General features: G+C 39.2%; 1 protein-coding gene across 1 annotated transcript; it reads right to left on the bottom strand.

The window, feature by feature from the left end:
* LOC18780614 (E3 ubiquitin-protein ligase HERC2) lies at positions 1318 to 11808 on the bottom strand. The gene is made up of 9 exons (XM_007213654.2): positions 11088 to 11808; positions 9445 to 9531; positions 8268 to 8357; positions 7280 to 7360; positions 6971 to 7165; positions 4750 to 6888; positions 3084 to 3230; positions 2176 to 2561; positions 1318 to 1868 (listed from the first exon to the last, which is right to left on the bottom strand). Exons 1-9 carry the CDS (start codon positions 11154 to 11156, stop codon positions 1736 to 1738), a joined length of 3327 nt encoding a protein of 1108 aa, XP_007213716.2. The 5' UTR covers positions 11157 to 11808; the 3' UTR covers positions 1318 to 1735.

Here is a 14996-nt window from a genome sequence, read left to right as displayed (position 1 = left end):
ACTTTTAAAAGAAGGCTTTGGGTTGCTTTTTAAAGCTACTTTCAAAAAAAGGAGAGATAAGCCTTTAATGAATTTTTTAAGTTCCCAGAATACCATCATTAATTTTTTAAAATGACACCACCACCACCTCCACCTCCACATCCAACTCTACCACCTCCACCACCACCGCCACTACTGCCACTACCAGCCCCACATCCTCCACCACCACCACCTCCTCCTCCTCTGCCTCCACCACTAACACCACCTCCACCTTCACAACCGCCATCCCCACTACCACCATTACGACAACCTCCACCTCCGCCTTCATCACCACCACTACCACCTTCACCACCTCCGCTGCCACCACCATCACCACCACATCCTCATCCATCACTACCACCACAACCATCACCTCCTTCTCTTCCATCTCCGCCATCTCCACCTCCACCTCCACAATCGCCATCCCCACAACCACCACCTCCACCACTGCCTCTTTCACCACCTCCACTACCACCACATAATTAGCGCATAACACCTTCATCATTATGTCTATTTGAGACATTATTCATAGTTACAACAGTTTTATATTAATATTTTAATGTGATTTCACTCTATAAAAGATTAGTAGTCCACCAAAATGTAGCCTAATAACCCATTGTCTACTCAACCTATAGGCTTATATAATCATTTTATATTTAATTTGTTTGCTCACTTAAGAGCATCCCTAATGGAGCTATCAAATGATGTGTATCAAAATTGGATTTGAAGGCTGATAACTTTAGTCAGTTGAACTATGAACGAGCGTGGCTTATATTATTTAGTTTTGTTATTCGCTAGGGAGGGGGAGTATTATATTAGGTTGCCTTAAGATCGTCTCCTACATGAACTCGAGTGCATTTGGAGAGTGGGGGTAGATTTTGGCCCACTTTTCCACTATAGTGTCACCCTATGTGCATGGTTTATATGATTTAATATGCCTTTATTTCTAGAAAAATGATAGAAATTGTAAATAAATATAAAAAATTTGAGCGTTAGAATATAAACTAATAACTTTAGCTAACCTACCGTTGAAGAATTCCTGGTTCCATCCTTGCAACTAGTGCACCATGACTATTTGTTCCTTTAGTTGGGACGTCATCTTATTAATTAGGACTGACCATGGAGGATGAAAGAGATTTGCTCAAATTTTCATGTTGGAGATATCAGATTAATCAAGATTTGTCTTTCGACATATAGTAATCAAAAAACTTATAGCTCAAGTGGTTACTTACTCATTAAACCCCCCTTCCCCAGTATCATTTATATCAAGAAATAAAAACCATTGCCTTTCGACGTACATTACAAGTTACAGCTGCTTATATCATTACCTGAACACATTCATAAACCATTGCCGAAACGAAAGAAACAAATCTGTAGATGCACTCGCTTATGGAATTTACATGGCGGCTGCTTTCCACAAAAGTCAGCAGCCTAACAGGAATTTACATTTCTCACCCTCAAACCCCCACACAAGGAACATAGGGAAAAAATGGAATACAAACTCAAGGTGAAAAAAAAAAATTTGAGATTAAGGAAAAATGGTATAAAAAAAAAAAAGGCAATCAAACCCATCTAAATTCTCTCTCCTATACCAAGCCTTGCTTCTCTCAATCCTTTATAAGAATAAAAGCCAATGCTAAATAACCAGTAAGACCTTAGCAACCCAAGCTTGAATCTGAAAAAAGATCATTTCATGTACAAATGACTGTTTCACATATCAGCGAGCCAAGTCCTCACTCCCGACGCCTACACTAGACTTGTCTACCATGCGCACATTGTATTGTTCATGCACTCTTGCCCGGTTCTCTGCCCACCAATCTTCTGCTTGTTTCTCACTAAATCGCTTCCGACTGCATTCAACATTGATATAGAGTTGAATACTAGAGTATACAGATTTTATGGTAAATTTATATAATGGATCTAAAAGACTCAATCTCTCAATATTTAAACATACACATATATACAGATGGAAATGTTTTTGTGCTAGACGATTTAATGTTGCAAAATATTTCTTGCCTGAAAGTGTAACCCAAATTCATACGTGCCAGTCTGACGCACGTATGAAAACATTATCCTTGTATATATGCACTCCCATCGAAAAGAAAAATCCAACCAGATGCATGCACATATATAGTTATGTAGGTAAGTACAGTATACCTGAAGCGGACTCGCTTGAGATCCTTTGCACCTCCTGGTAGGGAAGTCAGTGTAATATATACACCAGGCTCATCTTGCTCAACCCATTCAGATTCATGACGAGATTCGTTTTCTTTAATTCTGTTCCCGTTTCTAGTTGCTACATCGGGATGGACTTGTTTGTTGTGACCTGAACTGCGGGTACCGGTGGTGCTGGACCCGTTAGAAAGCAACTGGCTATTTGATCCATTGGAGTCTGGTTCTTGGCATGTTACTTGACCATTCAATCGGTCAGTTGAAGCACAAGAAACTTCATTGGAAGGATCCGAACCCAAGGAAGAAGCAAGAGAAGGTGATTTAATATTCCGCACTGCTCCAACAGGCAGCCTTTCAGCCATGTCCTTCAACTGGTCACCATATACGAAATACAAAATGAACCATCAGCAAGACTAGGCCAACCAGAGCATAAGTGAAAATACACAGTAAGCTTTATTACAACGGTCTGACCGCTTAATGGATCTCCAGAACTGACTCAGGAAAATTACATCGAACAGTAGATAATTTACAGGTGACAATGAAACATCATCCCATGTGGTTTAACATGTAAAACACATTTGTTATGACGTGAGTAGAACAACTTGAAAATCTAGCAGAGATACTAACCAAGCCGCCACTACATGTCAAATGAAAACCATAAATCAAACTGAGGTCCATTTCTTTACTATTTCTGGTAAAAAAAGAACTCTAGCTAGAATTCAACCATATTTTTATCAAGAACAATTATTTATCAATCTAACTAACAGACTACATTTGACACAATGGTTGGAAAATAACAATTATTTGTCAATCTAACTAACAGGCTACATTTGACACAATGGTTGGTGAATTTCAATAACTATTTTACCAACACACGTAAACATTTATCTTACTTGGGCGGTAAGTGACTGGATCACTTCCTTTGCTGCTTTGCATTTTCCAGTCTCTGCACCCGCAATTGCTATTGCTTCCTTCAGCTGCTTAGTTGTTCTTTCCAGCTCAACCTCTTGTAGTTGGGCTTTTCGAGTAAGACTTTCAACCTAAGAAATAAAAACTAGTCAGACATATTGCACAAAGACAAAACTGAACACACCTAATATGAATGTTGGGTCCTAGATAATGAATATGAAGGGTACGGACAGCACAACACCACTTCTTAGATCAAAGTAGAATCATAAAATCAATTATTTAAGAAAACAGTCATGTTGCTACAAACTGAAAAACTAACATGATTATTTCAATTGCTTAATTTTTCTCTTTCCTTTGTTTTCTCTCTTGCTGTGTTTCTTATCTTATCTAAGAAAACAATCATTTTTCTATTTGAAAAACTAACATGATTGTTTCACTTTCTAACTTTTGCTCTTTCTTTTTCTTATTGTTAATTGCTTAGTCACTTAAGCACAAAAACTTATGCATCATTGTCTGCCTCTAATTTGAAAATAACAAAATTCAAATTCAATTACCTGTTGATGAATTTTTATCCAGAAAAATTATGGCTAGTTGCCATCTTGATTTTTTTGAAATTCCATCGCTTATTAAATTATATTTGGCACTCATTTGATCAAAAGGCATATTTCATCTTCACGTCAAGAAACAATTTCTTTTGTTGGGAGGGGAGGGGGATTTTGGTATCTACTATTGCACTGTACATAGTTACTATCATAAATTCAAAAAGTTGGAGAGACTTTCTTGCAAGCCAAAATAGCTGACTAATTTACTTCCTAAACCACTTACTTTATGCTTCGCCATGTACCCTATCAATAAGCACTTGCCTAATCGTTCACCAAAGATAGATCATAGGCGGATGCCCTAAAAATCCAGGCCAATCCAACTACAAATACATTAAGTTTAGATGGAACAAGCAAGTCAACCAAAAACCATTTCAGCCTGTTTAAAGTATTTTAAAATCCCTATCAACTCAGACCTGAGAAAATAACTATCGTCATAAAAAATTGGTTAGGAATCAGTGCGAAATTTGGTTTGCATAATGTCAAACCCAAAAGAACATAACTGACCCATGACGGATCTGAAAGAAACTCTTAACCTACGTGGTCCTATGTTAGTCCATATGTGACAGTCATATAACACATTTACTGTAAACCACAACACCAAACTAACCACTTTATGCTGGAATTGTTGCTACCGATTTGGAGATAAAAGGATGTTTACCAATCTCTTCCTTCACTGTTATGCATCATTTAAAAGTTTAAGTAGCCTTTCATACAGTTGAGAGGCATTTACTTGAGAATTTTAAGCATCAGACCAATGATGAAATATTTAAAAGGCATGCTTGCCTATAGTAATCCACATACTCATCTGGACACATTTCAAATACTGGATGTTTAAATGTATAGCATTTCTATCCAAAATGAAATATGTTAAGTTGAAATTAAGTGGTACAGAGTTCCATAGACAAATGTTTATTTCATGAATAAAAATTGGTGAAAGGAGAAAAAGACAATCAAGTAAACAAGCTCAATTTTCACAAGCAGCTGGCTTACTAGAGTGCTGCGCACCTATGCTCTAGTTGTGCAAAACAAAATGAAAAGTAGCGGGTACCTGTGATCTCAGTTTGATAACCTCCTGGCTAAGGCTTTCATTTGTCCTTTTAGCATCATCTACAACAATCTTTGGTGATGTAAGTCCACCCAGAGTTGGAGTTGGTGTTGTAGAACGAGGTGGGCTGGGGCGCCTCGAAATTGGGGATGTAGCTCGAGAAACAATTCTTGATCCAGGGACAGAAGCTGAGAAAAACTTCTTCGATGACCCAAATACTGGATTAAAAGATTTAGAAATATTGAGAGCTCCCCACTGTGAACCTCCATTTGGAACAGGTGAGACTCGACTGCTGTTAAATTCTAGTTTCTTATTTTTCTTTGAAGAACGGGTTTCCACATGCTTCAGAGATTCCATAGAAGAAAATCTGGCAAGTTGCACACGAGATCTGGAATCCAATTTATCATCTTTATCAAGAAGCTCATTTGACCCCTGATTGATACTTCCTCTTCTGCTCATAGAAGTTTGTGATGAAGTATCAGTTTCAGCAGCTTTTCTCAGTTTATTAAAGCAGTTATCACAGACACGATAAGGTTTGTTGGGGTTTGGTGCCATAGAAGCCTTAAGTGACTTCTTACTGCTGCACGAATGACAAAACACAAGCCCACAGTTATAACAATTATGGCGCTTTCTTTTAAAGTTAAATGGAAGGCGGCAACCCGAACACATTGACTGATCAACTCCTGAAACCCATTTATGAAGGCAGATAGCTGCAGTAAAATTAGCACCACAAGCAATACTTTTGACTTGTTTATCTTTCAGAGCTTCAACCAATGTTGGGGAACTCCGATCATCTATATTCCCATGACCTAAACGACCATTTGCTCCTTTTCCCCAAGTATAAACTTCAGTTCTTGAAGTTAAAACTGCAACATGATAGGCACCACAAGCAATCTCATCCACACGACTCTTCGAGAGCTTTCCCTCAACTCGAGTGGGGAGCTTTCCATCAGCTTGAGGATTTCCTAACTGACCATAAACAGGACTGCCCATTGTGTAGACATGACCAGACGTTGTAAGTGCAACTGTCATACTATGTCCACAAGCAACTCGACAAAAGTTGGGTTCTACAAGAGCAGCAACACAGGTAGGCACAAGTTTTGCTTCCTTGTCACCATGCCCAAGCCTACCCTTATCACCATCTCCCCAAGTGAACAACTTTCCTAAAGAACAGTTACTGGAACTTGAGTTCCCAACCATGACTTCTACAACGGCAGCAGTATGCCAAACACCACAAGCTGCTCGCACAGTGCGAAGGCCCTTTAAGTTTTCCACTTCCCGGGGAATTGAAACACTTTTTCGATCTCCATGGCCTAGAACACCAAAAGTACCATCACCAAAAGTAAACAATTGCCCAGCCGAGGTTACAACAGCTGTGTGCCAGGGTCCACAAGATATTGATGAGACATGTATACCCTCCAAAGGTCCATTCACCTTTTTGGGCACCCAGTGACTCACTTCATTTCCATGTCCAAGTAGACCAAAATTGTAAGTTCCATCACCCCATGTGTACAGATCACCAGAAAGGGTAACAGCACAAGTATGGTACTCACCACAAGCAACAAGATCAATGTTCATATTACTAAGTGCATCAATGAGCTTTGGATGCAAAACGTCAACATCAACACCATGCCCAAGCCTGCCTCCAGATTCCTCTCCCCAAGAGAAAATCTCCCCTTGCTTAGTCACTAAAGCAGCATGTCGTCCACCACAGGCGATGTTTTGGACATCAAGTACAACTGCAGATTCTAAGGCTTTGGGCAACAAAGAATCCATTTTTGCACCATTACTACTTCCAACTCTATGAGAACCACCACCCACAACACCATCTCCTGTGCCTTCTCCCCACATGAAAACATCCCCCAAGGCATCACCATCATCATGTCCAGATCCTTGGCTTGATGAGCTAACAGCACTGGATAGACTAACTCTAAAAGCATCCATTGCCATTGCCTTCATCTGCCCATGTACGCTATCTGAGCCACCAGATGACACAGAATGTACTGAACCACTGGCTGAATCTGAAGGGAAGAAACCCTTGGGAGGAACAGCATACAGTATAACATCTGATAGTGCCTTATCCAGACCATTTTTAGGAGGACTTTCATATGGACTATGAAGGCGAAGGTGATCCGCACTATCCTGAATTGAACAAAAGACAAAGGATTTAATTCAATTTTCAGCATAAGTGAAGAAAAGTACACAAAGGAACAAGAAACCATACCTTCTGCAAGCTATCATTACTACCAAATGGAGAATTAAGAGGAGAACTTCTACGCGTGTATGTTCTAGGACTATTGGCTTCAGATGGAATTCCATCACTCCTTGACTCTGTTCTCCATTTTCGATGATGGCTGCGGGATATCAATGCTTTTAAACCACTAAACCATACATCAGCTTCATCTTTATCCTTACAAATCTACAGAAGAAACAGATCACTAAATTTAAGAAAACAATAGTAAAAGCTTTCTAATTTGACAATAGAATAGAAGCTATTATACGAAGACCTGGATATAAGTAGAATAAATCTTACCAAATCTAGTGATCTGTCATTATATATTAAAGAAAATGACTGATACTCCTTCTCAAGGCGTGGATACCTTTGAAAGATTGGCTGGAAGAATGGGAGACCACGTTTGATCAGTACAAAACAGAAAACTTCTGACTTAGCATCAATTATCTTTCTATTTTAAGCAAAACTTAACATCAAGTCACTGCAGATGTATAAACACATGAAGCATCTGGTTTAAATAAAATGCAACCAAAAATCAATCATGGGAAAAAACATATGCAGGCATAATCACTGAGATGCGATAGAGATAATGAGAAAGCACGAGTTTTACACGTATCACAAAATAACAGTACTTCAAAAAAAAAATTACAAAGGAACCATTGTTAGAACACCAACAAATTTAAGGAGAAAGAGCAAGAAATGGCATATGAGCAGCGAAATTCAAGGCTTCCTACGATCCAGAATGGTATGATCGAGAGACAAAAGATTGAAAAAAGAAAAACAGGTAAACTTGTACCTCATTCTTCAAAGTGCAAAGTATGCTATAATGTAAGCTATAAGCTTCAAGAACAATGGGAATCACTGGTCAAGCAATTGGTATCAGCACAACTGCATCCTGATTAATGCATTGGTGCACTAAAGGAGCAAGAAGTTGGCAAGTAGGACAACTAACTGGGGCCCATTACACACAGAACTTATCTAAAAAGAGTAGCCTAAATAAGGTGCCAGGCTGAGGTTAAAACAGATGTAACTGATTCTATCCAACTCCAAATCAGCTTATGCAAGGTTTGGACAAAAATAATGGCTAATATGTACTCTAATTCTTGTGAAAACAAAATTTACAAGTAATCGATCAAAATACTAGCAACCTTTTCAGGGTTGCAACCATCTTTCAATCACAAAAATCATCACATTATGTAGCCATGGAACCACATTGTTAATATTCATTAATATATTAACAAACATGTGAAGTACAGATATACAGATATCTTAACAGTGAGACACTTACGGTGCGTTGCCCAGTAATAATTCTGGACACGTGGCTTAGCTTAAGGTGCTTTTCCTCTTTCCCAGAGAACCATATTAGAACTGATTCATCCTGAAAGCAAGAATGCAAAGATGGGTCATGAAACTACTGTATTAAAGAGTGCACAACTTTTAACCACAGTTACATGCCCATGAATAAATATCATATAAGACTGTTGATAATAAAGGGATCCAATGAAAGGGTTGCGGAGGAACCAGCATAGGGGTAGCTAATTACTTTAATACTATCTGATTCAGCCTAATTTATTTGTTGCTGAATAGATGTTAATGTAGTTAAATCTTCCTCTGTTCAAAGATGGCACTAAAGCTACTATAACTTTAACTTTCTCAATTTGTTACTTGGCATTTGAGTTGTCACAAATTACAATACTATTATCTCATATGGATATTGAGTGTTTAGAACTCTGTATGACTACTTTTGGAAACAATGAATACAGCTAAAAGCATTGTTGCATACAGCTAAAACCAACAATGCTTTAGCTGTCAATAAACCTACTTGCAGAAATTTTATTGTTTTTATTATCCAATTCCTTACAATGAGACCCTTTCTGGGTGAGTAAAAGTACTATTGAGGTGCGTAAAGGTTATATGGCTCTGCATTTCTGAGAGATAAACAGAGTTGCGGAAGAAAAGAATACTATAACGCCCACCGATATGCAGAAAGAGGTTTCAACAATGAGACATAACCTATTTACAGAGCTAGAATCTCTGATCATCAGTTCCTTTGTGCTCTAATGTATAGTTTTGGATTTATCCTTTTAAGGAGATTTTTATTTCCAATGCATGGTGTCACGCATACAAGACAGACCACATTATTCCACACTCCGTCTGTTAAGGTTGTCTTTGATTTGGGACAAGGTTGGGCTAAGAACTTAAGATCCCATAATTATGTATGGGTTTGAGGTGGGCTCCTGGGTCCCAAAACCAACCCATTCTCATACCTTTTGGGGGTGTGGGGCAGAGAAGAAATCTAGTTTCAAATGAACTGATTATCAGAAAGGAAAAACATTCAAATGGGGGAGAAAAGGATGCATATGATACTGTTGCAAGGAAAAGAAAAGAACAATATAGATATGAAGAAAGGCAGACACACATACCATATTACAATAGTAAATCAGGAAATTCAGGACCAAACTTACATTGGAAAGACGGAAGGGACAAAACTTAGGCTTCCCCCTTCTTCCATACTTGAGCAAGTATGCCCCCTTCTTCAGAGCAGTAATAGCCTGTAGTAAAGGACAATCAAGAATCTAAGTTAAGCATATTCAGCACATTTGCATACGGGAAGAAAATACTAAGAAGAAGAACTATAGAGAAGTACAGGAAACGATAAGTAAATTGCATAAGCATTAATCACCTAGCTATATAAAATATGACGAGCAAATAGATATTTTAAGGAAAAAATGCATAAATATGGAGGAGCAAGAATTCAAAATGAGTTCTAGTATTACGATTCCTTTTAAGACTTCATATTGAGTTTCACCATATTTTAATATTTTCCAGAAACCCATAATCTTATATAGCGTAATAATCATGGGACCAGGTAATGTCATGGTTAGGCCATACTAAATTTAATCGATAGATAATCAAATTGAATTAACTAAAGATGACAGTAACCACTCCCGACAATTCACTCTTTGGGAAGAGTAACATATCGACAAGGGAGGATTCAGATGAGGGAGAACGTTCTGATTCTCCAAATCTAAAAAAAATTAATTCGTTTTCATCATCATTCAATTATTGCCACAGATTATCATCAAAGAAAGATCCTATTCCAGTAACCCCCCTTTCTTCTTCATCTGCTTCTTCTTCTTTTCTGTTTTTTGTTTTTGGTTCTTTTATTTTATTTTTTGCTTTGGTATCCCATGGTCACTAACCAGTACCTTTTGAATGGATACAATTATACTGAAACCACTTCAAACATCCTTCATGTGTTTCCAAATTATGTGCATCAGCCATCATCATTTGCAAGGAACAAATACTGCTGCTGATCCAGTTTCAGTTCCCTGACCTTCCCATATTTGTATACCACTATATAGAGAAAATTCGTTGTCTGTGATAAAACAGTGAACACCATAGAAAAGATTACAGCAACAGATAGCTGACCAAGACTTACTCAGATTGATGACCAATTTAATTGGTGTTTTGCATTCTTTTATGTACAAGGTAACCGCAACCCCATTGATAGACTCATAAAGTAAACTACAGTCTGTCATTGCTGAGCTTAGAGCAACCAAACCCAACCCCCAATCCATATCTCAAAAGGCAGTAAAATGAAAATACCAATAACATGACCAGAAGAAAAAGAAACCAGGCATTGCCTGATTAGCCAACTGTGAACTATGTTTAAAAACAGGAAACACTGAAACAGATAAACCCAATAGTCAACTGTCTGTCATCCCCATTTGAACAACAACCCAAATATCAATGTAAGCAATTACTCAAGTCCATTACTAAAACTAAATGCGCTCTACAAATTCCATGAGTTACAGTCGCTACAAATGCCATAAGTTACAACCTCCTTCAACAATTTATTTCATGCTAAAAACAACACAATGCAACTTGATCACATTGAAGAAAACCCGAAACAGCATCATCATCACCACCAAAATAGCATCCCATACCACAAAACAAACCACTCAACTTGAGGTTAATGATATCTTCAAATTCGTTTAAGCAAATTATTATACACTACGAATTCAAAATTTCAGCTAATCCATTAAAACTGCAGATGATCCAACTGAAACCGCAAAAGAATCGAAAACAATTCGTAGAACAATACCTGCTCGATGTCTCTTTCGACCGGCCCGGTCCTGCTAAGATCGGAAGGCATCCTATCAGTCCGCGACATTTCTTCCTCTCCTCAAAAGCCCTAAACAACTCTAAATTCTAAACCCCAATCCGGGACTCATTCACTCTCAAAACCAAACACTGCCATTGAACGATTCTCAACTCAGTCTCCAAGTCGAACCCCATATCCTCGCTCCCAAACAGCCCCAAATCTCCACCGACACTTACATCTACCATCGTAGCCACTATTCTTCAACTCCAATTTGCTCAGCTTCAGCTGCCGAACTGTACAGAAATCAAAGGCTTGGAGTCTTCGAGTGAAGTCCACAAGCTTCGTCCAGTGTAAATGAAACCAAGAGAGAAATGAGGCGAGAGTTTAGTGTTTCCGAGAATTACGGAATCGGTGACTTGGTGAGTCACAGACTTACTGACTCGAGTCAGTGTGAGAGAGAATCTAGGTGAAAAAGTGAGGGAAAAGGTGAGAAAATCCAGGTGAGTATGATCTGATTTTGATTATGAGTTGCAGAAGAGAGAGAAACAGCTTTAACTCCAGAGAGAGAGAGAAGAGGGAGGGAGAGAGCGAGAGAGAGATAGAGAGAGAGAGAGAGAGGTGGAATTATATTTATTTTTAAATTTTTTTTTACATATGAGAAAGTGTAGGAAAATAATAAAAAGATGTTGAGACTTGAGAGCTCGAAATAGAAGGGAAAAAAGGTAGAAGGAGGAGAGGATTAGCTCAATTTTCTTTTAACACTTGCTTTTTGGTCTTTCTGTCTCTTCATTCTAGGGATGGCAACGGGTCGGGTAGGAGCCGGGTATGACAATACCATCCCTATCCCCGCTCTCCATCCCCGCCCCCGTCCCCGAACCCATCCCCGTTTATTAGGTTTCGGGGAATCCCCGTCCCCGTCCCTGTCCCCGTCGGGGGACTATCCCCCATACCCGCCCCGAATTCCTGATTTTTTTTGTATAAAAAAATATTTATCATACATTTTAACATTAAGTTTTATATTAACTTATCATTCAACACATCCAAATTAACTATAAAGTTCAACTCAACTATTCAAAATCACATCAATATGAAATTCCATAGAAAATTAGGAAGAATTAGGAAAAGGAAGTTAACTTAGGGTTAAACATAAATATTATAATTATATATTTATTTATTTAAATATAAACATATATATTTTCGGGTCGAATTCGGGGATGGGGACGCCAATACCATCCCCTCCCCATACCCATCGGGGATTTTTCAAGTTCGGGGATTCCCATACCCGATACCCATTTAACCCCAAAATCTCCCCCCGTTAGGGTCGGGAAACTGATGGGGACCTGCCCCTACGGGAATTTTTGCCAAATCTCCCCAAATCTCCCAAATTTAATGGGCTTGGGCAGGGCCAGGCAAGGCTTTAAAGAGAAGAGAAAAAATATTGGCCAGGGCCGGGCTAAATTTTTTTAGAAAATTCAAAGCCTAAGCCCGACCCATGGGCTGGGCTTGAGAAAGCCCATCAGGCCGGGCCGAGCTGAAACGGGCCTACTTCATTCGAAAAAAAAATCATAAACTTAATCATAAGGGCATTTTAGTCCAAATTTGAGATTAAACTCACTTAATTCCAATATTTTCACATCAAACCAAATTCATAAAACACCCAATAAAGTCACACAACTTAATAAGATTTTCCACAAAAATAATAAAACCAAGTATTAGTTTTTAGGTTATTACATAATTAGACCGTAATACGTTTTAAGAAATAATTTTAAAAAATAATAAGTATCAAAAAAATATTTTTTCTAAAGAATGGTATGAATAAATATGCAAATGTTTGGTGATGTGTTCAAGAAAAACATTATTATATTTGGTGGTACGATTATGTTTCGTGATATGATTATATTTGGTGATATGATATGTTGTTCATCTTATTTATATATATATAATTGTTGTATTGATAATTGACACAAAATAATGTGCTAATCATCAAATTATAAACTAGGAATGAGTAAAGAAAAGTAAATGAAATGAAACAAATTATATATGTGATTTAAGTGATATAATCATAATCCTAAACTCTTATTTATACATAATTATTTATGTATGCGGGCCTAATGGGCCGGGCTTTTGTGGGCGGGCCGGGTCGGGCTTTCTTGGGCTTAATCGGGCTGGGCCTATGGGCCGAGCCAGGCTTCAGACACCCAAGACCAAGCCTAGCCCAACCCAAGGCGGGCCGGCCATCTCAAGCCCATAACAGGCCGAGCCGGGCCGAGCTTTTTTTCAATGGGCCGGGCGGGCCCCCATCGGCCCATGAGCTCGCTGGGCAAATGATGAGGCCTACCTCTCACACCATATCTTCTTTATTCTTTCATTTCCCGGATTTTACAAAACACATTCTACTCTCAATATCTAACCTGAGGAGGGTGTTGGAGAGGCAAGAGCGATAAGAGGAAGAAATCAGACGCAGACGTGCTCAAGAAGATCGTGAGGCCAATGAAGAGGAGGAAGAAATGGTTGTAGCTGTAATGACCCAAACCTAAAATTCATTTATAATTAGTAATTTATTATGCGAAAAGACAATTTTGCCCTTGGACTAAATTATGAACTCAAAGTTGACTTTTTGACCAAAAAGGAATTTGACAATTCCACATACACCGTTACGTAGAGCACGACGACACGAGTTCATAGACACGAAGTGAGCTCTAATCGGAGTTTTAACGAAGAAAATACGATTAAAATATCACGAAGGGCAAAACAGTAATTAGGAAAATCAGATTGTTTTTTTATAAACCTCAGTTTCTTTCTCTCTCTCTCTCTCTCCCTCCCGTCGACATTCCTCTCCCGTCACCTTCCAAGCACCATAACTTTCGCCACCGACCACCTCTGCCCCTGCCGTCGGCGCCAACAGAACTAGCTCGGTTCCGTCTTCAAGCCCCGACAACGCTCCTCTGCCAGCCGTCGCTGTAGTCGCCGGAATCTGTCCAAAAACGAGTCGGTTTTGTCAAAACTTCCAACTGTTCGTTCTCCTTCAATTCTCCTCCAAATTTGTCGAGTAAGGTATGGATTTCTACCTATTTTCCGTGCTCTAGCTGATGGTTGGGTAGGTTTGCATTGATTTTCACCGTAGCTAGCTCAGTTTTCAAATTGGAATTCAGCCGATTTTTGGCCTCCGTGTTCGGCCACTTCCGGTCAGTTTTTGGGGTAGGTCCAAGAACAAAAGTGGTTCCAAATATGGTGTTATACCTAGGATAGGAGTTTGGAGCCTTGGTTTTGAGATTTTCCGGCGATGCGTTATCGCTTTGGACACCCATCGCTGCCGGCGCGTGCGACGGCGCGTGGGCGAGGGTGGTGCAGTGACACTGTGTCTTGATGCGATGCTTAGGTCGTCACGAGCGCATAGGACTTCGCGGATCTCAATTTGGATACCGTTTGAGCCTTGAACGGATTTTCCATATTGTGCGATTATCGGGTTCAATACAGTGGAGCCGTTGGATCGTAATAAATTTTAGATATGTTACTCTAGATAATTTTAGAAACGTGTAGGATTCGACGGATCGTGAATCGGAGTCCTGGATACTCCGAAATCGCGAACCCTAGGGCTAGGGTTTAGGAATTATGCGATTACAGGATTGTGATTAATCCGACCGTCCGATCGACACCAATACCCGCGGGACATGTGTCCTAAATATATTGGACCTTCTAGCGGCATTCGGATCATATTGTGAGGTCATGGACCCATGGGGTTCCGGATTGACTTTTTGGACTTTAGCGCTATTTGAGTCCCAAGATACCGCTAAACTATCCCACGTGGAAGGAAAGCTGTTATGGGCATAGGGATCACTTTAAATTGATGCACGTGCTTTTAGGAGCCGGGGGTAGGGTTCATTTAATCCTATCTTGTATTAATAGAAT

The sequence above is a fragment of the Prunus persica genome, chromosome G4 (assembly GCF_000346465.2).
Source record: "Prunus persica cultivar Lovell chromosome G4, Prunus_persica_NCBIv2, whole genome shotgun sequence".
In the NCBI taxonomy this organism is placed as follows: domain Eukaryota; kingdom Viridiplantae; phylum Streptophyta; class Magnoliopsida; order Rosales; family Rosaceae; genus Prunus; species Prunus persica.
This window is presented reverse-complemented; position numbering and strand designations above follow the sequence as displayed.

Excerpts from the sequence above, each read along its gene's own strand:
- LOC18780614 (XM_007213654.2), bottom strand. The coding sequence starts at position 11,156 with ATGTCGCGGACTGATAGGATGCCTTCCGATCTTAGCAGGACCGGGCCG. Across the intron at positions 7,361-8,267 it reads TTATTACTGGGCAACGCACC|CCAATCTTTCAAAGGTATCC; the intron begins GTAAGTGTCTCA and ends CCATTCTTCCAG. Across the intron at positions 6,889-6,970 it reads GTAATGATAGCTTGCAGAAG|GATAGTGCGGATCACCTTCG; the intron begins GTATGGTTTCTT and ends TGTTCAATTCAG.